This window comes from Suncus etruscus, chromosome 14, assembly GCF_024139225.1.
Source record: "Suncus etruscus isolate mSunEtr1 chromosome 14, mSunEtr1.pri.cur, whole genome shotgun sequence".
NCBI lineage: Eukaryota > Metazoa > Chordata > Mammalia > Eulipotyphla > Soricidae > Suncus > Suncus etruscus.
The window spans coordinates 27,147,742-27,175,608 of record NC_064861.1 but is presented as its reverse complement, the minus strand read 5'-3'; the positions used below and the strand labels follow the sequence as shown (position 1 = coordinate 27,175,608).

General features: G+C 45.7%; 1 protein-coding gene and 1 non-coding gene across 2 annotated transcripts; both read right to left on the bottom strand.

Annotated features, from left to right (window-relative positions):
• Positions 1 to 46: 46 nt before the first annotated feature.
• GFRA3 (GDNF family receptor alpha 3) lies at positions 47 to 27,867 on the bottom strand. The gene is made up of 10 exons (XM_049787359.1): positions 27,794 to 27,867; positions 24,424 to 24,794; positions 24,036 to 24,332; positions 11,946 to 12,233; positions 7,587 to 7,679; positions 4,996 to 5,311; positions 1,237 to 1,340; positions 953 to 1,087; positions 574 to 662; positions 47 to 237 (listed from the first exon to the last, which is right to left on the bottom strand). Exons 1-10 carry the CDS (start codon positions 27,865 to 27,867, stop codon positions 148 to 150), a joined length of 1,857 nt encoding a protein of 618 aa, XP_049643316.1. The 3' UTR covers positions 47 to 147.
• LOC126029243 (U6 spliceosomal RNA) lies at positions 7,042 to 7,149 on the bottom strand. The gene has a single exon (XR_007502883.1). It is a non-coding gene; the product is annotated as a U6 spliceosomal RNA (small nuclear RNA).

The following is a 27,867-nucleotide window of genomic DNA, read 5'->3' as shown; positions in this document are numbered from 1 at the left end:
TCTGCAGTGGCCTCATCTGGAGTTAACTGGACACAGGGAAGGAGTCTTAGCCCTGCATGCCCACATGGCCCTTGCCTCACCCCTTGCACACTACAGGTCAGGCTGGGCATGGTAGAGGAGAGAGGACACTTGGAAAAGAAAGTCCAGCTACCAGAGGCTCTGAAGCAGAATCCAGGGAAGGATGCAGGAGGAGAAAAAGGAAACCCAGGGCTGCAGCCTCAGTACAGAGTTGCCAGTCTGTGGAAGGAAGAGTAATGACATTGGCATTACATCCGGACTATTCAGTCTCCTTTAGATTCCCCCTCCCTCAAACCACTAGTGATCCAGAGTATTTAGGACAAAGGGAGAACAAGGTGCCCCCTACCCACCCACTCTCACTAATTCAGTCTCCAACTCCCATTCAGGTAGAGGTTTTTTGGTGTTTTTTTTTCTCATGCTTTCCTAACCTTGTTTCCTTCCTAAGGCCTCCTTGTCCTACAGATTGGGGCCCTCATTTCCTGTCATGCTCACTCCCACAGATGCAATGTTTACCTATATCCCCCTTCAGTTGAGAGTGCATAAACAAAGACCTACCTGGCGTTCCGTTACAGCCCCCCAAGAGTCGTCCCATTCCAGGGAGAAGAGCTGGCTGTGTGAGCGCATCTTACTGGAAATGGCCTTCACTGGAGAGAGGAAAAGAGAGTGGGGAATGTCGGAAGCTGATGATGCCAGTGATGTTTCTCAGACAGGAAAGAGAAAATCTCTAGGGACCTTGGGATGTAGGCACAAGTGGGTGGGAGGCAGGAATGGGTAGTTATCTCAGTCTGCTCAGTCCCAGGACACCAGACAGGTTGATAAGGCAGCCTGGGGTCATTCAAGGAGGAGGGCCCAGAATGGGGGGTATGAGTAAATGGGGGGCTGCTATATCTCCAGGAACCACCAGGCAGAGGACTGGGAACAGGGCAGGACTCACGGAGGCAGGGATTGTGGGAGAAGGCAGCTTCCAGCTGTTCACATTCTTCTTGCTGGTTGCCACTTCCACGGCAAGTACAGCTCAAGGCCACGCTAGTGTTGACACTACTGACATAGTTAGGGGTCAACACAGTCCCTGTGGAACCAAGAAGAAATGACTGGAACCCATGACCACCCCAGCTTTAGCTCCCACATCTGTCTCTTGCCTATCTCCCAGCCACACAGTCTGGGATTAATCTCCACGGTATTCTTGTGAATTCCCACCCTTACCACACCACGCCTCACCAATCAGCCCCATGTATGCTTGGAGACATCGGGATGGCCGTGTCGCACAGGTCCCTAGGATGTCCATGGGGTGACAATGTGTCTGGAAATCTGCCAGGCGTGACCTAGAAAGAGTTTTTGAGAATCTCCTTTGAGTAGCTGGCCACTCCTTAATAAAGCTGACATGCCCATCTCTGTGTCAAATCCTCCTTTGTCCTTAGGAAACCTCCTTAGAGATGTTCCCTCCTCTCAGAATGAAAGCTTTGGGTCTAAAGCCCACTCCCACCCCCATCTATACAGCACTCTGCTCTGAACTGTATATTATGAATTGGGTTCCACCATCCTGAGCCATGACATCTCAAGTAACTTATTTAACATCAGTTTCTTTGACAGTAACACTTACCCAAATAATTTTTTATGAAAATGAAAAAAATAAGGGGTCAGGGGTGGCACAAGAGGTAGGGTGTTTGCCTTTCATACACTAACCTAAGATGGACCGAGGTTTGATCCCCTAGCATCCCATATAGTCCTCCAAGTCAGGGGCAATTTTTGAGCACATAGCCAGGAATAACCCCTGAGCATCACAGGATGTGGCCCAAAAACCAAAAAAAAAAAAAAAAAAGAACGTGTTGGGCTAGAGAAATGACTCAATGGGTTGAATACATGCTCTGCATATGGGAGGCCCGGCTTCAATCCCTGGCTCTGTATGTTCCCCTAAACACAGCATGAGGATGACCCCAAACACAGAGTTGTGAGTGGTCTCCAGCATTATAAATATCATAAAAAGAAAAAGGAAATGAGAATGCATGTAAAGTATTTATTCTAGCACCTGGTTCATAATTATTTCATTGCTGTTTGATATTGCTATTATACTCATTCACCCTATAATAGTTAAACTGAGAGTCTTCAGGTAATGGGATTATGAGCATGTTTTTTTGTTTTTATGTCTGTTGGTCCTCTAACATTTTACATCAAGTTAAGATTCAAGGTGTGTGGGTATTTTTGTTTGTTTGTTTGTTTGTTTGTTTTGGGGTCATACCTGGTGATGCTCAGGGGTTACTCCTGGCTCTGTGCTCAGAAATTACTCTTAGCTAGGGGACCATATGGGACGCTGGGGATCAAACCCAGGTCTATTCTGGGTCAGCCATGTGCAAGACAAATGCCCTACCACTGCGCTATGGCTCCAGCCCCAAGATTCAAGGTTTTTAGGGACTAGAGAGAGAGTACAGTAGATAGGGCTCTTGTCTTGCATGTGGCTGATTTGGATTCAACTCCTGGCATTTCATAGGGTCCCTCAAGTCCTGTCATGAGTAATCCCTAAGCACAGAACCAGAAGTAAGTCCTGAGAACTTCTGAATGTGCCCCCCCCCCAAAAAAAGAGTTAGAACTGATTGGGGGTTGGGCCATACCCTGCTATGATCAGGGCTTACTCTGGGCTCTATGCTCAGGAAATCATACCTTGCAGGGCTTGGAGGAACATATGAAGTGTCAGGGATCAACCCTGGCAAGGAAAATGCCCTACCCACTGTAGTATTGCTTTGGGCCCTGGACTGCTTTTTTTTTTTTTTTCCCTGCAAATAAAAAGTCCTGGCCTTAGCTTAAGCAACCAAAGGGAAAAAAGAAAACTGGCAGAAATTAATTCCCATGCTGTACAGATCAAGTAAGACTCACAAAATCTGACACTGTTGGTACATACAGGGGTCCCTGACAGACCTCCTGACTCTCCCAAGCACTTCCCCCAAGAGATCAAGGTGAGTAAAGAGGAAAGAATGGTATATTCTCCTCTTGAAGCTTCTACCTCTAAATCACCTGCATCACTTCAAGGGATTAATATGTAATCTGGGCTGAGACCATACCTAGTAAGAATTCAGAGCTGGCATAGTAGTTATTGAGAGCCCTCACTAGGGAGAGCTATACAGAGAAGAAAAAGATAACTTGGGGAGCTCACTTGGCCAAGGTGACAGAAAGTTAAGAGGCAGAACCAGGTTGCAAAGCAAACTTGGTGTGTGGTGTTTCTCTCAGTGTCAACCAATGTCACTTGAACAGATGGTAACTTCACTTTGGTGACTGTTTTCTCCTGAGGCAGAGAAAAGCCAGATCAGAATTTTTTTTATCTGCTGGGGATTATGTAACAAACACCTTGCAAATCCTGGCATCCTTTGATTTGGTAATGGCATGGGAGAGCAAACCATTTTAAGTACTAATTAGATTTGTCCAACAAAGATGAATGAACAAGAGTGATATTTACTGTACATCTATAGCAATAAGGGGTTGATTAAATAAAGCATGGGGCATCCATAAAAAGGAATTCAACGTTAGGCATTTAACCATCAAGTTATCTGAGGACAGTAAATGACAGAATAAGCAGCACCATTTATTGAACACTTACTGTGCACCAGTGAACCAAGCACTTTGTATCAATTATGGACATGAACTCTCCTCAGTATCACAAGGTCTGCTTTATCATCCAGGCTGTTACAGAGGGCTAAGTGGAAGCTTATGTTAAGTGCTGAACTCAAGGTCAATCAGACCCAGGATTTACACACACCATTTCAAGTCACATCAGAACTGGCTATACTACACTTCTATCCTAGCCTACCTGGATTAAAGCTCATGAGATTGGTAATAAAACGGGGGAGGGAATCAGATATTTTTTTCAGAGTGATTCATCTAATTTTTATGGTTATTTTTTGTTTGGTTTGGTTTGGTTTTTGGGTCACACCCGGCAGGGCTCAAGGGTTACTCCTGGCTCTGCGCTCAGAAATCGCTCCTGCAGGCTTGCTTGGGGACCATATAGGATGTTGGGATTCGAACCACCAACTTTCTGCATGAAGGCAAATGCTTTACTTTCATGCTATCTCTCCAGTCCTATCTAATCTCTATGTTAGAAAAAAAAAAATCCCCAAGAAGTAAGTGAATTACTTTCAAGGAATAAATTCTGAGTAATATTTTTTTAAGGTTTTTTTTTTTTTTTTTTTTTTTGGTTTTTGGGCCACACCCAGCGATGCTCAGGGATTACTCCTGGCTGTCTGCTCAGAAATAGCTCCTGGCAGGCACGGGAGACCATAGGGGACACCGGGATTCGAACCAACCACCTTTGGTCCTGGATCGGCTGCTTGCAAGGCAAATGCCGCTGTGCTATCTCTCCGGGCCCATAAAGTTTTTACATAAAGAAAAAAGTTAACCATGAGAAGAGTTTCAAAAATATCGACGGTTGAAGGGGCCGAAGAGATGGATGGTACAGCAGAGTAAGGTGCTTGCCTTGTACTGAATTGACCCAGGTTCAATTCCTGGCACCCCGTGTGGAAGGACCCTAAGCACAGCCAGGTGTGCTCCCCTACCCCCGCCAGACCAAATAATATATAACAGGACTGGAGAGAGAAAACTCAATGGATCTCCTGCATGCTTTGAGGGTTCCACCTATTTCCACATGGTCCCCCAGCATAGTGCCCCCATATGAACCCAACCCTCTCAAATATATATAGAATATATATTAACCTAATATATAGAATATTATGAATATTAATAGAATATATATGAACCCAACACCCTCAAATATAGATAGATAGGATAGATAGATAGATAGATAGATAGATAGATAGATAGATAGATAGATAGATAGATAGATAGATAGATGATAGATAGATAGATAGATAGATAGATAGATAGATAGATAGATAGATAGATAGATAGATAGATAGATAGATAGATAGCAATAGGACAAATTTAAGTTCATGGTCCCAATAAGGAAGGGGTATTGGTCCAGGCCCGCCCCCGAACCTGCACAGAGCTTCGGATAGGCAGAGGGCCCGCAAGTCCAGGCAGTTGGGGACCACTCCAGAGGGCAGTGCACAGCTGGGGGCGATGGTGTGGCGTCTGCGCTTGCCACAGTTCAGGTCGGTGGACTGGCAGGGGCAAAGCAGGAGCCCCTCGGCGAGTTGCTGGGGTGCCTTCTCAAAGAAGATGCGGAGCCGCTGCTGGCAGGCAGGACGCTGGCAGTGGGGCCTCGAGCACACTTGCCCGTAAGCCCGGCGGAGTTGGTCGCATCTGGGGTGCAGAGTGCACAGCATGGCGAACTTGAGGCAAGGGTCTGAGTCTGTGGGGAGAGGGGCACCAAGTTGGCAAGTCTTTCTGTAAATCTCAGCTGGCTTCACTCACTCCCACGTGCAACCAACCATGAGGATGGAGCCTGCCGGCCAAAATAAACTGATTTTATTACTACCAATCCACGTTTTCCCCAGATCACAAACTGTGCCTACTCTTCCTGTATCTTAACACCCTACTCCTCACTGCCATTGGATTTAGATTTTGTAAAAAGGTTGCATATATTTAAATTTTGTGTATCGTTGGCCAGAGCAATAGTATAAGAGGATAGGGCATTTGCTTTGTAGCCAGTGAACCTGAATTAGATCCAGGCACTCCATATGATCCCTGGAGGTCATCAGGAGTAATTCCTGTTTGAAGAGCCAGAAGAAAGCCTTGAGGACCTCTGGTGTGGCCCCAAAATAACAACAACAACAATAAATACATTCATAAATACAAAGAGATCTCAATTAGCCAAGCATGGAGCTAGAAATAGACACCAAACACTACCAGGTATGGCCCCCAAAACTCTCAGAAATAAATATAAATAAATAAAAGAAGCTTCATTTATCCTGAATTCAAGTAAAGCAGAAAGATCAAATAACCACATCATTTACTTGGACATCTTCAATGAGACCAAAGGATCAGAAGCCTAAGCGCGACCCTAAAATCTAAAATCTCTTAAGTGACTGACCAGATGTGATCCATTCCCTTCAGGACTTTTGTTTTGCTTTCTTTGCGCCATCTGTCCTAAGTTTTATTTGTTTGCTTATTTATTATTTTGGGAGAGGGTTTGAGCCATATGCAATGGTGCTTCAGGGCTATTCCCAATTCTGGACTTAGGGATCACTCACAGCAGTGCCAGAGTATCAAGTGGTGCTAAGGGCCAATGCAGGGGCCAGCCACATGCAGCATGATTGCCTTAACCTCTCTAATTCTTTCTCTGGCCCTGCCTATTCAGTTTTGTTTCATTTTTGGGTTCTCAGGGATTACACTCCTGCTCTGGGTTCAGAAATCATTCCTTACAGGCTCAAGGGACCATATGAGATTCCAGGAATTTAACCCAGGTCTGTCCTGGGTTGGCTGCATGCAAGGCAAAATCTCTCCGGCCCCTGACTACCCAGTTTTAGTGTCACCAGCCTATCTTTCATTATTTGATTCTTGCATAAAAGTTCCCCATACTTGATTCCTAGAGTTAACAGAATTAACTGGATTTAACAGAACATTTCAGCAGTCATGGAAACAAGTAGACTAACCCTGGATTCCTTGCAAATAAGCTTATTAGGTGTTAACCTTGAAGTTTTTCTCATAAAATTCCAGTTCAATTATTGGGAACTGATTGGATCAACTGCTCTGACTGAAGCTGGAGAAACAGCTCAACTGGTTGAATGCCTGCTTTACCATGCCCAATCCCCATGCCCAATCCCCAGCATCACATGATTTCCCTAGAGGACCAACACGAATGAGCACCTAAACAAAGAGCTGGGAATACCCCCACTCCACACATTGCAAGGTGTAGTCCCAAACAACAAATATTATTTCGACAGAACAAAGCTTGTGTTTTTCTCAGAGAGTATGTGTACATGTGTATTCTTTTCAAGGAACCTAGCAGACTGACCTTTCCAGAGCACCATGCACCACTAACAGAGGTACCTGCACAGATTCACTCTGGAGAAGTCACATGCGAGCACACCATCTCCTGAAGCCCAGCACCTGGTGTAGCCATTACAATAGTTGAAAACAAGCAATTTCCTAGTTTTCATGAATTTGCATGTCGTCCTTGCACGGGGGTCATGCTAATCCTCTCTAAATCATTCCAATTTTAAGGATATGTGCTGCCAAGGTGAGCACAACTTCCTAGTCTTTAGTAATAAAAAGCTGTTTCCCAAGATGTTTTGAATGGGTAAATAACTTTATTTCAGCACATTTTTTTCCCTGCCATGATAAAAAGCTGTTTCCCAAGATGTTTTGAATAGGTAAATAACTTCATTTCAGCACATTTTTTCCCTGCCATGATAGCCACTCCCAGAAAACTTGGCACAGAAACCCATATTCAAAAGCAGAGTGGCCCTAAGGAGCTCCCCTGGACTGGCTCTCTAATAACAGTGGTCTTTGCTGGCTCCTGAGACCACACCAGGGCCTGCTCAGACTCCCACGTTGAGACAATGCTTCTTTAGTCACCTAACAGACTAGAACATTCATCCCTCTACTGACTCCCCACAGTTGTCTCCCACCTTCTTGGGTTCAGGTTCATCCCCCACACTGCACCAGCAATCTGCCCTCCACACCTGGTTTGAGCTTGCTGAGTTTGTTGAGATTCATTTTCCAGGGTTTTTGGGTCACTGTATCTTCGTAGGGGGAGACATCCAGCTCATAGTCACCTAAGGACAAGGGAAGGAACAGCAGAATCATGAGGACGGAGTTCAAGGGAGGAGTAGCAAAAGGGACTGGTGGGTCAGGCCTCAATGTATAGAGGAGAAAAGAAAAAAAATTCGGGGTTGGAGAGATAGCATGGAGGTAAGATGTTTGCCTTGCATGCAGAAGAATAGTGGTTTGAATCCCAGCATCCCATATGGTCTCCCGTGCCTGCCAGGAGCAATTTCTGAGCATAGAGTCAGGAGAAACCCGTGAGCATCGCCTGGTGTGACCCAAAAATCAAAATAAAAAGAAAAAAAAAAAGAAAGATAGTATTTGATAAATTCTGCCAGTTGGACTAATGTGATTTTGTGGGGTGGGGGGCTCCTTCATCCTCACCCATATTCCTGGTGGTGCTCAGAAACTATTCCTGTCTGGAGCAAGACAGGAAAATTCTTAGTAAGCAGTGGGCAGACCATATGGTGCTACAGATCAAACTCTAGTCTCCTGTACTGCAAAGCCTGGGCTCATCCTCCTATTGAACCATCTCTCCAGTCCTGAAACAGATTGGAGAGTGAAAATGTCCCCTAAGATTCCTCAGGTAGGATGTCAGCTGAAATGTTTAGGTGCCAAAGAGGTCATAGACCTTGGTGATCTTTTTAGACATGGCCAAAGAAATGAATACGGGAGAACCTCCCAGAGGGCTGGGTGAAGAGCCATAGAGAACAGTGTGTAAGAATAGGAGCTAGGGGCTGGAGAGATAGCATGGAGGTAAGGCATTTGCATTGCATGCAGAAGGACGGTGGTTCAAATCCCAGCATCCCATGTGGTCCCCCAAGCCTGCCAGGAGCAATTTCTAAGCATAGAGCTAGGAGTAACCCCTGAGCGCTGCTGGGTATGACCCAAAAGAACAAAAAACAAACAAACAAAAAAAGAATAGGAGCTAAACTGGGCCTGATTAATAAATGACCCTAGTCCTCAACAATAGTACAGTGGATAGAACATTTGCCTTACATGTGGTCGATCTAGATTCCATCTCCAACATCTCATATGGTCCCCTGAGCCTGCTAGGAGTGATCCCTGAGTACAGAGATAGCAGTATAACCCTGCCAGTATACCCCCAAAACAAACAGACTCAAGAATGAGCCTCATCCCAAAGAGACATCCCTCACTATGCCTGTCTGTCAAGACTTCACAATGGAGTGAATGAACCAATCTGTGAGGTGACCACTGAGCATCTCCCTTCTTTTGGGGAGAGCTATATGTCTATTTTTGGTTTGGGGGTCACACTTGGTGGTGCTCAGGGTTTATTCCTGGCTCTGCAGTCAGGGATCGCCCTAGCTGGCTTGTGGGGACCATGTGGGATCAAACCAGTACCCTACCTGCTATACTATCTCTCCAGCACCCAGAACTTTTTTTTTTTTTTTTTTTTTTTTTTTTTGGTTTTTGGGCCACACCCGGCAGTGCTCAGGGGTTACTCCTGGCTATCTGCTCAGAAATAGCCCCTGGCAGGCACAGAGGACCATATGGGACACATGGATTCTAACCAATCATCTTAGGTCCTGGGTTGGCTGCTTGCAAGGCAAACACGGCTGTGCTATCTCTCCGGCCCCAGAACTGCTTTTCTATACCTGTTCTATTCATTTCTCAGTCTCTAGGGATGGCAGAGGACATATACATTTTTGGGGGGGGGGCCACATCCGGCTGTGCTCAAGCTAACTCCTGGCTAACTGCTCAGAACTAGCTCCTGGTAGACATGGGGGACCATATGGGACATTGGGATTTGAACCAGCCACTTTAGGTCCTGGGTCGGCTGCTTGCAAGGCAAACGTCGCTGTGCTATCTCTCCGGCCCCAATATATACATTTTTTTAGTTCACTGACTTCTAGATCAGGAGGAACTACCTTAGACCTACTGTGGAAATTATCCCAAGATCCTATCGTTGGAAAGGATATCATGTTTAGACAAAACTCTCTGAATCTGGGGCCAAAGAGATAGTACAGTGGTAAGGCATTTGCCTTGCACGCAGATGATTCAGGACGGACGAATCCCAGCATCCCATATGGTCCTCCATGCTTGCCAGGAGCAATTTCTGAAGGGAGAACCAGGAGTAATCCCTGAGCGCCACTGGATGTGACTCAAAAACAAGACAAAACAAAACAAAACAAAAAGAGAACTCTCTGAATCAGGTGTGGGAGGCCAAAGAGTGGGAGTTCATGCTATCCATACAGGAGGCTCATGTTCCATTTCTAGCACTGTATAGTCAGTCCCCCAGCACCACTGATAGGGACCCCCAAACAGTTATCTGGGAGTCGCCCTTAAGCAGTGCCAGGTACAACTGCAAAATAAAGCAAAAACGAAACAAAAATTATCAAGGCATCTTCTTGGTAAGTGATAGCTCTATTTTGCATGTGGGAGGCCAAGTGGTAGGCTATGGCAGCTGTATTATTTTTTCTAGGATGTTCTGCTTCCCTATAAGAGTCTAAATCCTCACATGAGATTTTCAAAGTGCATGTGTGGGAGGATGTATATGTGCTGCCCTCAACATAGGGAGGTCAAGATCAGGCAAGGCCTTGTCACTTGCTTTGTCAATGAAATGTAAGCAAAGAATATTGCATGTGACAGCTAAATAGATCATATGTAGGCCAGGAGATAAAACAGAAGAGCACATGGTTAGCTTTGGTAAAGTTTGCAGTTCAGGGCCCGGAGAGATAGCACAGCGGCGTTTGCCTTGCAAGCAGCCGATCCAGGACCTAAGGTGGTTGGTTCGAATCCCGGTGTCCCATATGGTCCCCCGTGCCTGCCAGGAGCTATTTTTGAGCAGACAGCCAGGAGTAACCCCTGAGCAACGCCAGGTGTGGCCCCCCCAAAAAAAAGACTGCATCCCCTGTCAGCCCCAACCCCATTATTGCATTTTGAGCTGGGGGTGGCCCCACTGGACAAAAACTGTCATGTCATGACTTCATTTTGTCAATGTGCTTTATCTCTGGCAGGGAGAGGGCAGAATATCCCAATTAGAAGCTGTTTCTTCAGTCGGGATTCCAGAATGAATAGCTACTTGTGAAACAGCCAACAAAGAAAATGTTCGTTTACTCAGCGGAATCCAGTAAAAACTGAGCAACACAGACAGGCTCTGTGGAAAGTCTCACAGAAGGCTCCTCACTCTGGGTCTTCCCTCATCTTCGCTCACTTGCCATCTTCTCTCTGGTTAATACATTTTCTTTTGTTAAAGGTGAGCCCACTTGCTCCCTCAGAACTCCCCATCACAATGAAACTTGTTTCATTTGTGTCTATACTTTTCTGTTTCAGAATTTCCCCAGATTGGGCCCGGAGAGATAGCACAGCTGTGTTTGCCTTGCAAGCAGCCGATCCAGCACCAAAGGTGGTTGGTTCGAATCCCGGTGTCCCATATGGTCCCCCGTGCCTGCCAGGAGCTATTTCTGAGCAGACAGCCAGGAGTAAACCCCTGAGAACCGCTGGGTGTGGCCCAAGAACCAAAGAAAAAAAAAAAAAAAAAAAAAGAATTTCCCCAGATTGGATCTCAATCTGGCTCAAAGCTTTACTAGGAGGTGGCTAAAGTTTGTCAGGGAAGAGTTTGGGAGAAGATGGAGCTGAAGTGATAGTACAAGCAGGTTGTACTTAGTACTTGCTACTGACAACCCAGGTTCAACCCTTGCCATCCCCACACCATATGGTCCCTCAAGCAGCACCAGGAGTAATTCCTGAGTAAAGGGTCAGGAGTCAGCACTGAGAAATGCTGAGTGTGGAGGGAGGGAGAGGAAAAGGAAGGAAGGGAAAGAACTTCTAAAATCTATCTTGCTAAGGTTGGTTTATGTCACCCCCTCCCAGGGCAAAATGCTAATTTTACCTGATAGTCAGACTTGCCCACTTCTGGGAGGGGTCTGTGGTTGCTAAGAAAGGGTTGCCTCAGGGGCAGGGGGACTGAGGAGGAGAAGCCCGGGGAGAATGGATAGTTGAGGGAGAGATGTACGAAACAGGTTGAGATGCTGGGCAGCTGAAGGAGCCTACTTAAAAGATTAGATTAAGGCCACACATGGTGGCTAGGGCCTTGGATAAAGCTAATGTCTCCTGAAACTTCATGACTGCTGTGGGTCACTTCCTCGTGGCTACCCTGAAGCCTGAGACCCACCAGCTAGTAGGGATTGCAGGCATGTGGCCGGGGTGGGGGTGGGGCAAAGAAAGGCCCCACCCCATCCATCACCATCCATCACCATCCAGGACTCAATAATTAATATGTATTTCTACAGGTCTACTCTAGAATGGGACCTCACCAAGTCTGCGAGCAGGGTGGACAGTCCAGTAGATATCTAGGCAGACAGTCTGGTTCTTCATTTGTCGGTGGCACATGCAGCTCATCAGAGAGCTATTCTTGAGAAGCTGTGCCACCTCCAGGCAGTCCTCGGACACAGAGCGCTCTTCTGGGAACGTGGGGGTGCTTATATTAGACCTGCAGGAATCCAGGCGGTGGTAGGCAGCACTGCAAGTGGGATCAGCCAGGCACTTCCTCCTGGCCTGGATACAGCTGTTCATGAACCGGCCCTCTGTGGGGAGGGGATCCCCTGTGGAGAGAGAGTGGCCAGGTGAGTCTCACAGAAGGTCAGAGTAGTATTCATAATCCAGTAGCAAGTCATAACACAGGGTATGTGGATTGCTGATGATACTTTGGGTAGGAAATTCTTGTAGGTGATATACAGGCACTTAGGAATAAGGATGGGCAGAAAGGGAGCCAAGCACCCATCACAATCAGAACTGAGCCTACCAAGACCCAGACAAAGTGTTGAAAGCTACTTAGCCTCTAGTGAGGAGGGACAGTTGGTCATAGCCATGCCAGAAGCTGCTGTAAAGCCCAGGGAAGAGGGCCTAAGTATGATCTAAGTATGATCTGGTAAAGTATAGTAAAGTAGCTAAGTATGATCTGGTATAAGCTTTGGCAAAGCTCATGTTTCATATGTATGAAGACCTGAGTCAAAATGGATAGAACTTTACGTGCTGTACTAAATGTTTTTGGGGGTTTTTTTGTTTGTTTTGTTTTGTTTTGTTTTTTTGGGCCACACCTGGCAGCACTCAGGGGTTACTCCTGGCTCTATACTCAGAAATCGCTCCTGGCAGGTTCGGGGGACCATATGGGATGCCGGGATTCAAACCACCGACCTTCTGCATGAAAAACAAACGCCTTACCTCCATGCTATCTCTCTGGCCCCTATTGTACTAAATGAAACAAGAATTGAGTGACAATGATTAAATGGTTTCACTAATATGCAGAAAATAGTTAAAATAATGAGCTGGGGAAAAAACCCTCTAAAATCAGTGAAAAGTATGCTGGTTACCTAGGAAACAAATACAAAGAAGTGGGGGGGGGGGGAGAAGGGTGAAACTATACTTCTTAAGTTCTATACAATTGTAAACTAAATCAATAAATCAATAAAAATAAATAAACTAAATCAATAAAACCTAAAAATAGAGGAGAAAGGTATAATTCAGGTGCATTTAGTTTATTCACAGTGTTGTTTAACCATCACTTCTGCAGAATTCCCATCCATATTCACCATTAAACAGTTCCTCGCCATTCTCCTTTTCCCCTAGCCTTTAGCAACCACTAAACAGCTTTCTACAGCTCTAGATGCACTTATTCTAAATATTGCTTATAAATGGAATACTGAAAATATTTTATCATTTATTTTCACTGTGTGTGAGCCACCCTTAGTGCTATGCTCAGGGTCCATTTGATCCTGGGATGAACCTTCAAATATTCAGAGATTATGTTTTTTTCACTTGAGTCACACCCTGCTCCCAATATGCATTTGTTAGCATCTGCTTCTTGCATTTCGTATTCTCTTTACTCCTCTTCACTCTGCTGGTGGTGGGAGGTCACCTGGGATTGTGACTGGGCAGCCCGGGTCTCACACCTGTCACAGTGCAGTAGGGAGTAAACGGCAATGTGAAGGGAGCTCACACAGGAACTAGCAGGATTCAGGTTCACCTTAGACTTGGCTCCTTCCTCACCATTTAGCTGACATCCTGCCATAAATCCCAAGATGTGGGACAAACCCAAGAAATAGTCATCTCCAACCAATGATGGTCTCCAAAGTCACCACAAACTTCCTTTGCTACCTCCTGGGTCTCTCACAGGGCCTTCTGCCTGGATATGAGTGACCTGAGTTTCAAATGTCCTTTGCGTCATCAAAGAGGGGCTAAAACCCTATTTATAGAATATGTGATGCATCAAGAGGAATGATGACCAACTTTGCAGGTTCAAAGGCCAGACTGTCTCTATAGGTTTTGACATTCATATTTAAAACTTCTTCTACTTAATGAAGGACTCATTGAGATGCTCCTCCAGGAAGTCTGCTTGGGTCCTGTCTCTTTTGCTGCCTCTCTTTTGCCCAGGTTAAAGCTCTGTTTAGAGGCCAGAACAGCTTTATGGACTGAGCATGTGCTTTGCATGCTGTAGGCCTGAGTTTTCATCCTCTATGTTATCTCTTTGTGATTTTTATCCTGAGAGAGCACAAGTCACATGTGGAACGGTGGTACAGAATGACCTACTGGCTTCACACCTGTAAGTCAATCACCTTACCACTGAGCTACAACCCTTGTCCATTTGTTGGTTTTCATCATCATTATTACTTTTTAACGTTTTAAGTAAAATAATTTAAATAAATTTGAATAAATTTAAATTCCCTAATGCCACAACAAATGTTTCAGATAAACACATACATTTTGTTAGAGCCAAGAAAATACTGATGCAAACAAAATTACATTAAAACCCTAATATTGGGGCCGAAGAGATAGCATGGAGGTAAGGCGTCTGCCTTTCATGCAGAAGGATGGTGGTTCGAATCCCGGCATCCCATATGGTCCCCTGAGCCTGCCAGGAGCGATTTCTGAGCATAGAGCCAGGAGTAATCCCTGAGCACTGATAGGTCTGACCCAAAAACCAAAAAAAGAGAAAAAAACCAACCTAATATTATAGGGGCCAGAGTGGTGGCATAAGCAGTAGGGCATTTGCCTTGCACGCGCTAACCTAGGACAGACCGCATTTTCATCTCCCAACATCCCATATGAATCCCCCAACCTAGGAGCAATTTCTGAGTTCATAGCCAGGAGTAACCTCTGAGCATCATCGGGTGTGGCCCAAAAAGCAAAATAATAATAATAATAATAATAATAATAATAAAACCCTAATATTGAAGTTTTACTTTTTTTAAAATATCTTTATTTAAACACCTTGATTACACATATGATTAAAGTTGGGTTTCAGTCATATAAAGAAAACCCGCCTTCCCAATCACCAATACCCCCTATGTCCCTCTTCCCCATCCCCTCTACCTGTATTTGAGACAAGCTTTCTATTTCTCTCAATCATTCACATTGTTATGATAGTTGTCATTGTAGTTATTTTTCTTTCTTTTTTTCTTTTCCTTTTTTTTTCTTTACTTTTTTTTTTTTTTTTTTTGGTTTTTGGTTTTTGGTTTTTGGGTCACTCCGGCAGTGCTCAGGGGTTACTCCTGGCTCCACGCTCAGAAATCACTCCTGGCAGGCTCGGGGGACCATATGGGATGCCGGGATTTGAATCAATGATCTTCTGCTTGAAAGGCAAACACCTTACCTCCATTTTATCTCTCCAGCCCCATTGTAGTTATTTTTCTACCCGCATTCATCACTCTTTGTGGTGAGCTTCATATCGTGAGCTGGATCTTCCAGCCCTCATCTCTTTTGTCTCTGAGAATTATTGCAAAAATGTCTTTTTTTAAACCCATGGATGAGTGAGTGAGACTATTCTGCATCTCTCTCTCTCTCTCTCTCTCTCTCTCTCTCTCTCTCTCTCTCTCCTCTCTCTCTCCTCTCTCTCTCTCTCTGACTTATTTCACTCAGCACAATAGATTCCATGCACATCCATGATTAGGAAAATTTCATGACTTCATCTCTCCTGATGGCTGTGTAATATTCCATTGTGTATATGTACCACAGTTTCTTTAGCCATTCATCTGTTGAAAGGCATCTTGGTTGTTTCCAGAGTCTGGCTATTGTAAATAGCACTGCAATGAATATCGGTGTGAGGAAGGAATTTTTGTATTGTATTTTTGTGTTCCTAAGGTATATCCCTAGGAGTGGTATAGCTGGATTGTATGAGAGCACAATTTCCAGGTTTTGGAGGAATCTCATATTGTTTTCCATAAAGGTTGGACTAGACGGCATTCCCACCAGCAGTGGATGAGTTCCTTTCCCTCACATCCCCGCCAGCCCTGTTTGTTCTCGTTCATTGTGATGTGCCCCAATCTCTGTGGCGTGAGATGGTACCTCATAGTTTTTTTTTTTTTATTTTGGGGTCACACCCAGCAGTGCTCAGGGGTTATTTCTGGCTCCAGGCTCAGAAATTGCTCCTGGCAGGCACAGGGGACCATATGGGGCGCCGGGATTCGAACCGATGACCTCCTGCATGAAAGGCAAATGCCTTACCTCCATGCTATCTCTCCGGCCCCATCTCATAGTTGTTTTGATTTGCATCTCCCTGATGTGGAGCATTTTTTTTTTCATGTGCCTTTTGGCCTTTCTCAATATAGTTAAGGCCATCTACCACAAGCCAATGGCAAATATTATTCTCAATGGAGAAAAACTAAAAGCCTTTCCTCTAAATTCTGGTACAAGACAAGGCTATTCTCTCTACCACTCTTATTCAATATAGTACTGGAAGTACTTGCTATAGTGATTAGGCAAGAAAAAGATATCAAGGGAATCCAGATAGAAAAGAAAGCGGTTAAGCTCTCACTGTCTGCAGATGACATGATACTCTACTTAGAAAACCCTATAAAGCCTCTACTAAAAAGCTTCTAGAAACAATAGATTCATACAGCAATGTGGCAGGCTACAAAATTAACACACAAAAATCAATGGCCTTTTTTTATACACCAATAATGATAGGGAAGAAATGGACATTAAGAAAAAAACCGGGGCCCAGAGAGATAGCACAGTGGCGTTTGCCTTGCAAGCAGCTGATCCAGGACCAAAGGTGGTTGGTTCGAATCCTGGTGTCCCATATGGTCCCCCATGCCTGCCAGGAGCTATTTCTGAGCAAACAACCGGGAGTAACCCCTGAGCACCACCGGGTGTGGCCCAAAAACCAAAAAAAAAAAAAGAAAAAGAAAAAAAACCCTTGGGGCCGGAGAGATAGCATGGAGGTAAGGTGTTTGCCTTTCATGCAGGAGGTCATCGGTTCAAATCCTGGTGTCTCATGTGGTCCCCCGTGCCTGCCAGGAGCAATTTCTGAGCCTGAAGCCAGGAATAACCCCTGAGCACTGCCAGGTGTGACCCAAAAACCACAAAAAAAAAAAAATTCACGTTAGTGCCATACAAACTCAAATATCTTGGAGTCAACTTGACTAAAGACGTGAAGGACCTATACAAAGAAAACTATAAAACCCTGCTCCAAGAATAAGAGAAGACATGCAGAAATGGATAAGTAGTATTAACATAATTAAAAATGACAATACTCCCCAAAGCATTGTATAGATTTAATGCTATCCCCCTAAAGATACCTATGACATTCTTCAAAGAAGTGGATCAAACACTTCTGAAATTCATTTGGAACAATAAACACCCTCGAATAGCTAAAGCAATCCTTGGGAAAAGGAATATGAGAGGCTTTACTTTCCCCAATTTTAAACTGTATTACAAAGTAATAGTTATCAAAACAGCATGGTATTGGAATAAAGACAGACCCTCAGATCAGTGGAATAGGCTTGAATACTTAGAGAATGCTTCCCAGACATACAACCACTTAATTTTTAATAAAGGAGCAAGAAATCCTAAATGGAGCAAGAAAATCCTCTTCAACAAGTGGTGTTGGCACAACTGGTTAGCCACTTGCAAAAAAGCATAACACCAGATAACACCATGTATAAAGGTAAAGTCCAAATGGATTAAAGACCTTGATATTAGATCTTAAACCATAAGGTATATAACAATACATAGGTAAAACACTCCATTGAGACTAAAGGCATCTTTAAGGAGAAAACAGCACTCTCCAAACAAGTGGAAGCAGAGATAAACAAATGGGACTATATATATATTGGTTTTTGGGCCACACCCAGCGGTGCTCAGGGGTTACTCCTGGCTGTCTGCTCAGAAATAACTCCTGGCAGGCACGGGGGACCATATGGGACACCGGGATTCGAACCAACCACCTTTGGTCCTGGATCGGCTGCTTGCAAGGCAAACGCTGCTGTGCTATCTCTCCGGGCCCCAAATGGGACTATATTAAGCTCACTATATTAAGTTGCACCTTAAAGAAAATAGTGCCCAGGATACAAGAGCCACCCACTGAGTGGGAGAAACTATTCACCCAATACCCATCAGATAAGGGGCTAATATCCAAAATATACAAGGCACTGACAGAACTTTACAAGAAAAAAAAAATCTAATCCCATCAAAAAATGGGGAGAAGAAATGAAAAGACACTTTGTCAAAGAAGAAATATTATTATTATTTGGCTTTTGGGTCACACCAAGGGTTACTCCTGGCTCTATGCTCAGAAATTGCTCCTGGCAGGCTTGGGGGACCATATGGGATGCCAGGATTCAAACCACTGTCCTTCTGCATGCAAGGCAAACTCTCTAGCTTCATGCTATCTCTCTGACCCCGGTTTTTATCATTATTATAGCCATTTGTATGAGTGTGAAATGCAATTTAATTATGAATTTGAATTCATTTGAATTGTCCTATTGACTGCAGGATGCTGAGCTTGTTTTTCTGTGCTTATTAGCTACCCGGAAGTTGGTTTTGGTACTAAACATTCATTGAATATAGAGAAGAGTTCACCACTTCAAAATGCATGGTTCAATAAACTTCACGTCAGAATTTTTGAGAACAAATATGTAGAACCATATACTAAATCAAGGACCAGAGTATCACTTGCAATCCAGAAAGTTCTCTCATTATCTGTCAGTCACTCTCAATCCTTAACTCCAAGGAACCCAGGATCTTGCTTTCCAACATTAGAATTAGTCTTGCTTCTTTTGCAATCTGACGTGTATTTTTGGCTTTTTATTCATTTATGTTTATGAAATTTACCCACATTGCTAAGTATAATTGTAAATAGTCTTTTTCCTCATTGTCAGAGGTTCATCTTCATTACCTAATAGCAAATAGCTTCTTTTCATTGCTGGATATTTGTCATTATAGTGCAATTCTATTGCTGAATGGCATTATATGTGTCATCTCTTAAAAGTTATAAATCAGATCTCATGTCCTGCTTAAATCCCTCCAACAACTCCCCTCCTACTTCCGTTAGGGGCTTGTCTATGTATTGTGGTTTATAGAGACTTTTTTTTTTTTTTTTTGGTTTTTCAGGCCACATCCATTTGATGCTCAGGGGTTATTCCTGGCTAAGCGCTCAGAAATTGCCCCTGGCTTGGGGGAACCATATGGGACGCCGGGGGATCAAACCAAGGTCCTTCCTTGGCTAGCACTTGCAAGGCAGACACCTTACCTCTAGCGCCACCTCACCGGCCCCGGTTTATAGAGACTTTTAAGACTTGATCTGTGCCCAGCTCTCTAACCTTCCCCTCTTAGCCCTTTTTCCCCTCTCCACTTCTCATCCACTTTGGCTAGTCCAATTACCACTGAACAAGGCATCTTAAAATTCTTGCTCCTGGGGCCAATGTGGTGGCACTAGAGGTAAGGTGTCTGCTAGTGCTAGCCAAGGAAGGACCATGGTTCGATCCCCCGGTTTCCCATATGGTCCCCCAAGCCAGGAGCGACTTCTGAGTGCATAGCCAGGAGTAACCCCTGAGCGTCACTGGGTGTGGCCCCAAAACCCAAAAAAACAAAAAACAAAAAACAATTCTTGCTCCTCCCTCCCTTATTTTCTTCCTTTCCATTATTTTTTGGGGAAGGGCAGCTGGGGGAGGGTCACATCTGTCTGTACACAAAGTCTCAGAGATCACTCCTGGGGATTAAATTGGAGTCAGTCTTCTTGCAAGGCAAGTATCTTAGTAACGCTCTTTATGTCATTATGCTTGACATGCTTTTCTTCCTCATCTTCAGGTGGCAGGCCATATGGTTATGCTGTATCTCACTGAAATCTCCTTTTAGAATGGTCATCTCCACCCACCAACGTAAAGTAGTTCCCTAATCATGCTAATACAGTTCTAATAGGTTTCTCCAGTTTTCTGCATAGCAGTTTCATTTCTTGATTTTTTTTTTTTTTTTGGTTTTTGGGCCACACCCAGTGATGCTCAGGGGTTACTCCTGGTTATATGCTCAGAAATAGCTCCTGGCTTGAGGGACCATATGAGACGCTGGGGGATCGAACCGTGGTCCATCCTAGGCTAGCATGGCAAGGCAGATAGATGCCTTACTGCTTGCGCCACTGCTCCAGCCCCATTTCTAGATTTTTTTTAATGCATTTTTTTAGTGCATGGGACTGAGTCCAAGTTGCCTTACCTCTGAACTACATTCCCAACTCCCCCACCCTACTGCTCTTTTTAGTTTTGGAGCCAGACCTACTGGAGCAAGTAGCTACTCCCAGGTTGGGGGAAGGGATTGCTCCCAGTGGACCTCATTGTGCTGGATATTGAACTCAGGACTCGTGCATGCCCTTTGAACCATATTCTTGACCCAATTTGATCTATTTACTTGTTTATCTGGACTTGGTTTTGGTTTGGGAGCCACTCTGGGCTGTGTTCAGCAATAATTTCTGACTCTAAACTCAGGGATCATTCTGACAAGGCCCAGGAGATCAACATGTTCCATCCCTGAAGATTATTTCTTTCAGGAAGCACTTATTGAGTACCTACCAAGTAACATCTTAATACCTTTAGTATTTTGCAGACTATTTTCATCCCTGTCTTTCCCCTTTGGTAAAGATACACATCTCGGGGCTGAAGGAGTTCAGCTCAAAGATCTAGAGTACTTGTCTGGCATGTAATAATTCTGGGGTCAGTTGCAAGGCAAGTGCCTTATCCATAGCACTATCACTCCCACTCCCTACTTAGTTTTTAAAAATAATCTCCCTGCTTCGATTTTCATATGTGCCTTATCTCTACAATGTGCTAGTGCCTAGGACAGTGCTTGTTCATTCTGAGTCATACTATTTAAGAAACAAATAATACGGAACATTCTACCCATGTAACTTAGCTGGACCCCTTCCTTCAAATTACATTCAAAGTCCCCAAGTAGGATGGGGCCTAAGAATTTAGCACAACATCCTAAATTCTTCCAGTCATGTGATAGGTACTTGTGGTTTTGGGGGATTTTTGGTGGGGAGTACAAGAGATAGAACCTCATATAAGCAAGGTACTTATCACTGAGGTTCATTCCTGGCTCCTAAAATGCAGGGCTCCTAAAATATGTTGTAGCCCTTTGAGCTATCTATCCAGGCCTTTAAGTATTCCTTTCCTTATCACATTTTCATTCATCTTTCCTTTGCCAAAATAAGATAATTTACTTTACTTTCTGACTCTGAGTTTCCCTAGGTATAAAATGAGATGAATTAAATTAAATCAGACTTTCATATTGTAACAGAAGGGGAAGAGATTTGGTTCCTATAACAGAGTAATTCAGACTTTTCAAAAGGGATGTATAATTCAAAAACTCACCACTTAAATGAGGAAGATAACAAAGAAAACTTTTGAAATTTCAGAAAGAGGAAGAAAAGATTTTTTTCATCTTTTCTTTGGAAGAGGGGAAGACTCAACATTGTTGAGAGGGCTTGGGGGTCACCCAGTGACATCAACCAAGCTGGACAATTTAGTGCTAGGACCCAGCAAGGCAATGTTGGGAATCATCAGGGTTATACTTAGTGTTACTCAGGAGGAGTCATGCAGTGTTAGGGAACCAACCTGGGGTCTTGAGCATGCCAGACAAGTACTCTAGATCTTTGAGCTGAACTCCTTCAGCCCCAAGATGTGTATCTTTACCAAAGGGGAAAGACAGGGATGAAAATAGTCTGCAAAATACTAAAGGTATTAAGATGTTACTTGGTAGGTACTCAATAAGTGCTTCCTGAAAGAAATAATCTTCAGGGATGGAACATGTTGCATTAAATGGGTTAAAGAGGAAAGTAGAATCTTTTTTGTCTTTTGGTTTGGAGGCCACACCTAGGGCTATTCAGGGCTTACTCTGACTCTGCACTCAAGAATCACTCCTGACAGTGCTTAAGGGACCACATGTAGTGCCAATGATTGAACCAGGGCTGGCTGTGTGTAAAGCCTTGTCCCCTATATCTCTGGCCCTAAGAAGGTGCTTGGTTTTTTCTTCCTAGTTTTAATTAATTCATTTATTTTTAATAAATGCTATCTTTATTTAAGTACCATGGTTACAAACATGTTTGTAGTTGGGTTTCAGACATAGAAAAGAACACCCCTTTCACCAGTGAAACATCCTAGAAAAGTGTTTTTTTTTGTTTTTGTTTTTTTTGTTTTTTTTGTTTTTGTTTTTGGGCCACACCCAGTAACGCTCAGGAGTTACTCCTGGCTATGCGCTCAGAAGTTGCTCCTGGCTTGGGGGACCATATGGGACACTGGGGGATCGAACCACGGTCCGTCCAAGGCTAGCGCAGGCAAGGCAGGCACCTTACCTTTAGCGCCACCGCCCGGCCCCGAAAAGTGTTTTTTGAGGCATGAGAAACAAATATTTTTCCTGTTAGGAAAGGAACTCAAATTTTTACTCAGTTTTTTACACATGCCAGGCATCTATCACTAAGTCACAAGACCAGTTCAATGAGAAATTAATTTAATGCTTGCTCTTGATTTATTCTGCTGTTGTATTTTTATTTATTTTTGGGTTTTGGGTCATACCCGGCAGTGCACAGGGGTATCTCCTGGCTGCAGGCTCAGAAATCGCTCCTGGCAGACTCGGGAGACCATATGGGATGCTGGGATTCAAATCAATGACCTCAGCATGCAAGGCAAACACCTTGCTTCCATACTCTCTCTCCAGCCCCTCTGCAGTTGTATTTTAGGGTTAGTAACATTTTCTGACCAGTCAAATCAGAAATGTTTTCTTATACCCAATTTACTGATTCAGTCAACAAGTCCAAAGCAGTTCCTTTTCTCCTTCTATCCCTGCATGTATGTAGTACTACCTGCCGATAGAGGTCACTCAGTGGTCAATGTGCAGTTTCTGCATAAGGGTCCAGGTCAGCACCCTGTGAGATGGGATTCAGACATGTGGCCCATTCTATAAGCAGTCTTGTTTCCCAGGGATCCTGGGTTCCAGGCTACCCTGCCTTGGGGATGGTAAAGATTCTACAATCTGGCCTTGAATGGCACATTCCCCAGACACTTACTGTGCTTTGAGCATCTATGTGAGAGGACGACTTTGCAGGGCAGAGGGAAAGGCATCTTGCTGAATAGTAAGTCTTCTTGCTGCTATTAAAATAGTAATAATGGGGAGCCAGAGAGATAGCATGCAGAAGGACGGTGGTTCAAATCCCGACATCCCATATGCTCCCCCAAGCCTGCCAGGAGCGATTTCTGAGCATAGAGCCAGGAGTAACCCCTGAGCAATGCTGGGTGTGACCCAAAAACCAAAATAATAATAATAATAATAATAATAATAATAATAATATGGCCCGATATATATATATATATATATATATATATATATATATACACAATAGGTAGGGTGTTTGCTTTGTACTCAGCCAGTCTGGGTCAGATTCCCAGCACCTATATATCCAAGCCCACCAGGAGTGATCTCTGAGTGCAAAGACAGGAGTAAGCCCTGAGCACAGCCAAGTGTGTCTCCCAAACCAAAATGTTCGAGTGTGTCTTGAAATAAGGGGGAGGTAAAGGCCGGTGCTTAACAATGGTCTCAACAATGCAGCCCATCGTGTTAGTGGCTTCCAAGGCAGCTGTGCACAGGAATGATTTGTAACCAGTCCTCGCAATTTTTTTTTTTTCGTTTTTGGGTACCACCTGACAGCACTCAGGAGTTACTCCTGGCTCTACGCTCAGAAATAGCTCCTGGCAGGCTTGGGGGGACCATATGGGATGCCGGGATTCGAACCACCGTCCTTCTGCGTGCAAGGCAAATGCCTTCCCTCCATGCTATCTCTCTGGCCCCTAGTCCTCGCAATTTGTTGAGTTTTGAAACCTACCAAGTAGTGCTCATAGGGGGCCCAGATCCACTCGGGCATGAAAACTAGAGGCCACCTGGGACACCCCATGATTGGGTAGGGGGGACCATGAGTGACAGGATAGAACCCCAGCCACTCCCTTGCCAGCCCTAGAAACTAGTCCCCGAGCCTTGGAACCAGCCTGTGCAAACAAAACCCATCTTTTTTCTGTGTCCCAGACGTCCAGGACGCCAGTCCCCAGGGCGAAGAGCAACAGACCCGTCCCGGGACAGCCTCTACCCGCATCCCTCCAGGAGCAGCTGTCGTGGAAGCGGGAAGGGACTGGCCAGTGGGCTGTCATCAGAGCACCACAGAAGGACGGGGGGGCAGCCCCAAAGGACCCCCCTGGACTCCCAGGCCACGTTGCTAGGATCTACCTGCAACTCTGCAGGGAACCGAGCCTCTGGGGCACCCTGGACCTCCTCCTCTAGCTCCCCAAGAGACAGATGCATGCCCGGGGCCCGGGTCCTCTCGCGCGCAGGGACGCGGGGCCCCGCCGACACGCGCCCCTTCTTCCTGGCGGAGCCCGGACGACACTCACCTGCTCGGAGCCGCAGCGGCAGCGGCAGCAGCAGCAGCAGCAGCAGCTGCTGCTGCTGCAGGAAGCTTGGGCTCAGGGGTCGTGGCATGGCGGGGTTGGGGCGCCGAGTGTCGGCCCACCGGGGCGCGCTCTGCCAGGGCCGGGTGCGGAGCTCCCCTCTCTCTCCTCTCCGCTGCGGCGCCGCGACTCGGGGCTCGCTGGCCGGCGCCTCCCACCGCCCCTCCTTCTGCCGGCGCCCACACTCTCCCCCAGCGGGGTCCTGGGCGCCGCCCTCCCTCCAGCTCCAACCGGTACCACTCCCTGGCCCGGCCGTTACTGCCCCGACAAAGTGGCGCGGGTGGGGGCGAGTGGGGCTCCCGGGAGCGGCCGGTTCTGGGGTCCCGAGCTCTGGGCCAGCGCCTGCTGCCAACTTCGCCTAGAGTAGGGGGGTCCTGCTCCAGCCGCACTCGGCTCCTACACTTGCTGTCTTGGGCGTACAGATTTACTTTTAGGAGTTTGGGGGCCCACACCCCGGGTGCTCACGGGGCTACTTTGGGCTCACGGCTCCCCGATTGTTCCCTGCAGTGTTAGGGGGACCATGCAGTTCCCCAGATGGAAACTGGGGCTTCTGCGTGTCAAGTAAGTTTGCAGCACTTTTATTTTATTCATTTTTATTTTTATTCCTTTTTTTTTGGGGGGGGGTCACACCCGGCAGCGCTCAGGGGTTACTCCTGGCTCTGCTCTCAGAAATCGCTCCTGGCAAGCACGAGAGACCATATGGGATGCCGGGATTCGAACTCCCGTCTGTCCTGATCTGCTGCGTGCAAGGCAAATGCCCTACCGCTGTTTAAATGAAAGGTTTTGAGTCGCTCCCGGCAATGCTCAGGGATTAGCTCTGCATTTAGGAATCGGTCCTGGTGATGCTCAGAGGACCATATAGGATGTCAGGGATCAAATCCAGGTGGACTACATCCAAAGCAAGTGCCCTACCTGCTGTGACATATTTCTGGCCCTAGCCTGCCCTGCATTCCCCCCCCCCCCGCTGTCTCTCTTTGTCTTTCTCTCTCTCTGTCTCTGTCTCTCTTTCTCTTTGTCTCTGCCTCTCTCTCTCTCTCTCTCCTCTCTCTCTCTCTCTCTCTCTCTCTCTTTCTCTTTGTCTCTGCCTGTCTGTCTGTCTCTCTGCCTGCCTCTCTCTCTGCCTGCCTCTCTCTCTCTCTCTCTCTCTCTCTCTCTCTCTCTCTCTCTCTCTCTCTCTCTCTCTCTCTCTCTCTCTCTCTCTCCTCTCCTCTCCTCTCCTCTCTCTTCCTGACAAAGACATTTAAAATAATATCTCTTACTCTCCACAGACCCATCACTACCCCACCACACTACCACCAAGAACAAAATCTTCTTTTTTTTTTTTTGGATTTTGGGCCACTCCCGGCGTTGCTCAGGGGTTACTCCTGGCTGTCTGCTCAGAAATACCTCCTGGCAGGCACGGGGGACCCTATGGGACACCGGGATTCGAACCAACCACCTTAGGTCCTGGATCAGCTGCTTGCAAGGCAAACACCACTGTGCTATCTCTCCGGGCCCAAGAACAAAATCTTCTAATAAAGTATCTGTTGTTGCTTTGGGGGCCACACAGGAGGTGCTCAGAGGTTGCCTCAGGTCTGTTCTAGGTCACCCAGCAGTGCTAGCTTGTTGAGCTTTGTCTGTCGGTCCTTGTAACAAAATCTGAACAAACTGTCTCCAGAAAAGTTGCTTTTCTCCCACCTGGGGTGGGAGAGTCACCTTAGAGGCTGGAGAACATGCTTGGCCCAGGTTCAACACCCAGTCAACACACCAGGTAGAAATCCTGAGTACTGCCAGGTGTGACCCCCCAAACCCCAAAGAAAACAAGAAGTTGCACACCTGTGACTTCACTTTCCAAGAATCTTCAAGAGTAAGCCAGAATTGTTGTCATTAAACTCCAAGAATCTGCAAAGATGTAGCCTGCTCAGGCTGAAACGGCCTTGATGTAGGCGAGGCAAGATCCCAGGCCCTTTGCCAGACTAGTCTCCAAACTCCCTCCCTTCAGCGTCAGGAGGGAGGATGGAAGAATTAAAGCCCCCTTCGACTAATTATCAGAGATTCCCCTGGAGGAAAGGAAAGCTCTCTAAGGAAGATGGATGGAGAGGCCATTCGGGAGCTTCATTATTTTCAGATGATGATTCAAGGAGCAAGTTCTCTAGCAAGAGGAAGCAGCTAGATAGAAATACAGTGATACAGTGTACCCAGGAACCAAGCTTTCTCTCCAGAAGGGAGAAAGCATTGATCTGGCAGAGTGCTGATTTTCACCTGTGCCCAGAGTAAAGCCAGGGCAGGCACTTGGATGGCAAAGGAACGTTTCAGAGAACAAGGAATCGGGAGTGAGGTGAAGAGATAAGGGGCTGGAGAGATAGCATGGAGATAAGGCGTTTGCCTTTCATGCAGAAGGTCATCGGTTCAAATCCCAGCGTCCCATATGGTCCCCCGTGCCTGCCAGGAGCAATTTCTGAGCATGGAGCCAGGAGTAACCCCTGAGCACTGCCGGGTGTGACCCAAAAGCCACAAAAAAAAAAAAAAAAAAAAAAAGAGATAGAACAGTGAATCTCGGCATCTGCCTTGCACACAAGACCAGGATTCAATTCCTCGATTCAATTCAATGTAGTCCCTCCAGGAGCGATCTCTGAGTACAGACAGAAGCCCTAAGCACAGACAGAAGCCCTAAGCACAGACAATTGTTGGCCCAAAAATGACGGCGGAAAAATGACGGCGGGAGAAGAAAATAATGAGTTGAGCTTTATTCCCTGAATCCCCAAACACAAACCCTTTCCTTACTTCCCCAGTCCACCTGGCAGAGAGCCAGTGGGAGCCATCAGGAGAGGCGCAATATAAACCTTTGTAATTTACTGGCTGCTGCCCACGAACATGGCCATCCTGCTGTGGCCTCTGGGGGGCATTTGCCGATATAATCAGTCCACAAAGAGAGTCAATCCAGCCAGGGGTGTAAATCACCCTTCACAAAGCTCGGAGAGAGACAAATGTCCCTAGATAAGGGGGGAGCTGATGTGGCCTCCTATGCCCCCTATCCTCCCTTCTCCTGCCCAGGGGGAGCTGTTCCTGAGCTGTAATGCACTTTAAATGGAGTTTGTGCCTTGTTTTAATCTCTATCTGTCCTGCCAGTTATATGGGAGAGCTCTTGAAAGTCAAGGTCAAAAGCTAAAGCTAGTTGGTCTTTTTTTTTTTTTTTTTTTTTTTTTTAAGTCACACCCACTGGTGCTCAGGGCTTACTCTTGACTCTGCATTTAGAAATCACACCTGGGAGTGTTTGAGAGACCACACAGGAATCAGAGGATCAACCCCGGTAAGCCATGTGCAAGGGAAGCACTCTACCCATCCTTAGCAACTTGTTTTTTTTTTTTTTAATCAATGCCTGTTCCCCCCCCCCCCCGTTCCTCCCCTCCCTCTGTACATCTTACCAAACCACTTCCCCATTTAGGATAACTAGGAAAACTGCAACCAGGAAGCGAATAGCTTCCAGATTCCTTTCCAT

Coding starts and splice junctions, on each gene's coding strand:
- GFRA3 (XM_049787359.1), bottom strand. CDS start 27,867: ATGGAAAGGAATCTGGAAGCTATTCGCTTCCTGGTTGCAGTTTTCCTA. Junction 5,312..7,586: donor ACTCAGCAAGCTCAAACCAG/GTGTGGAGGGCA, acceptor CTCTCCCCACAG/ACTCAGACCCTTGCCTCAAG. Junction 1,088..1,236: donor AGCATACATGGGGCTGATTG/GTGAGGCGTGGT, acceptor TTGGTTCCACAG/GGACTGTGTTGACCCCTAAC.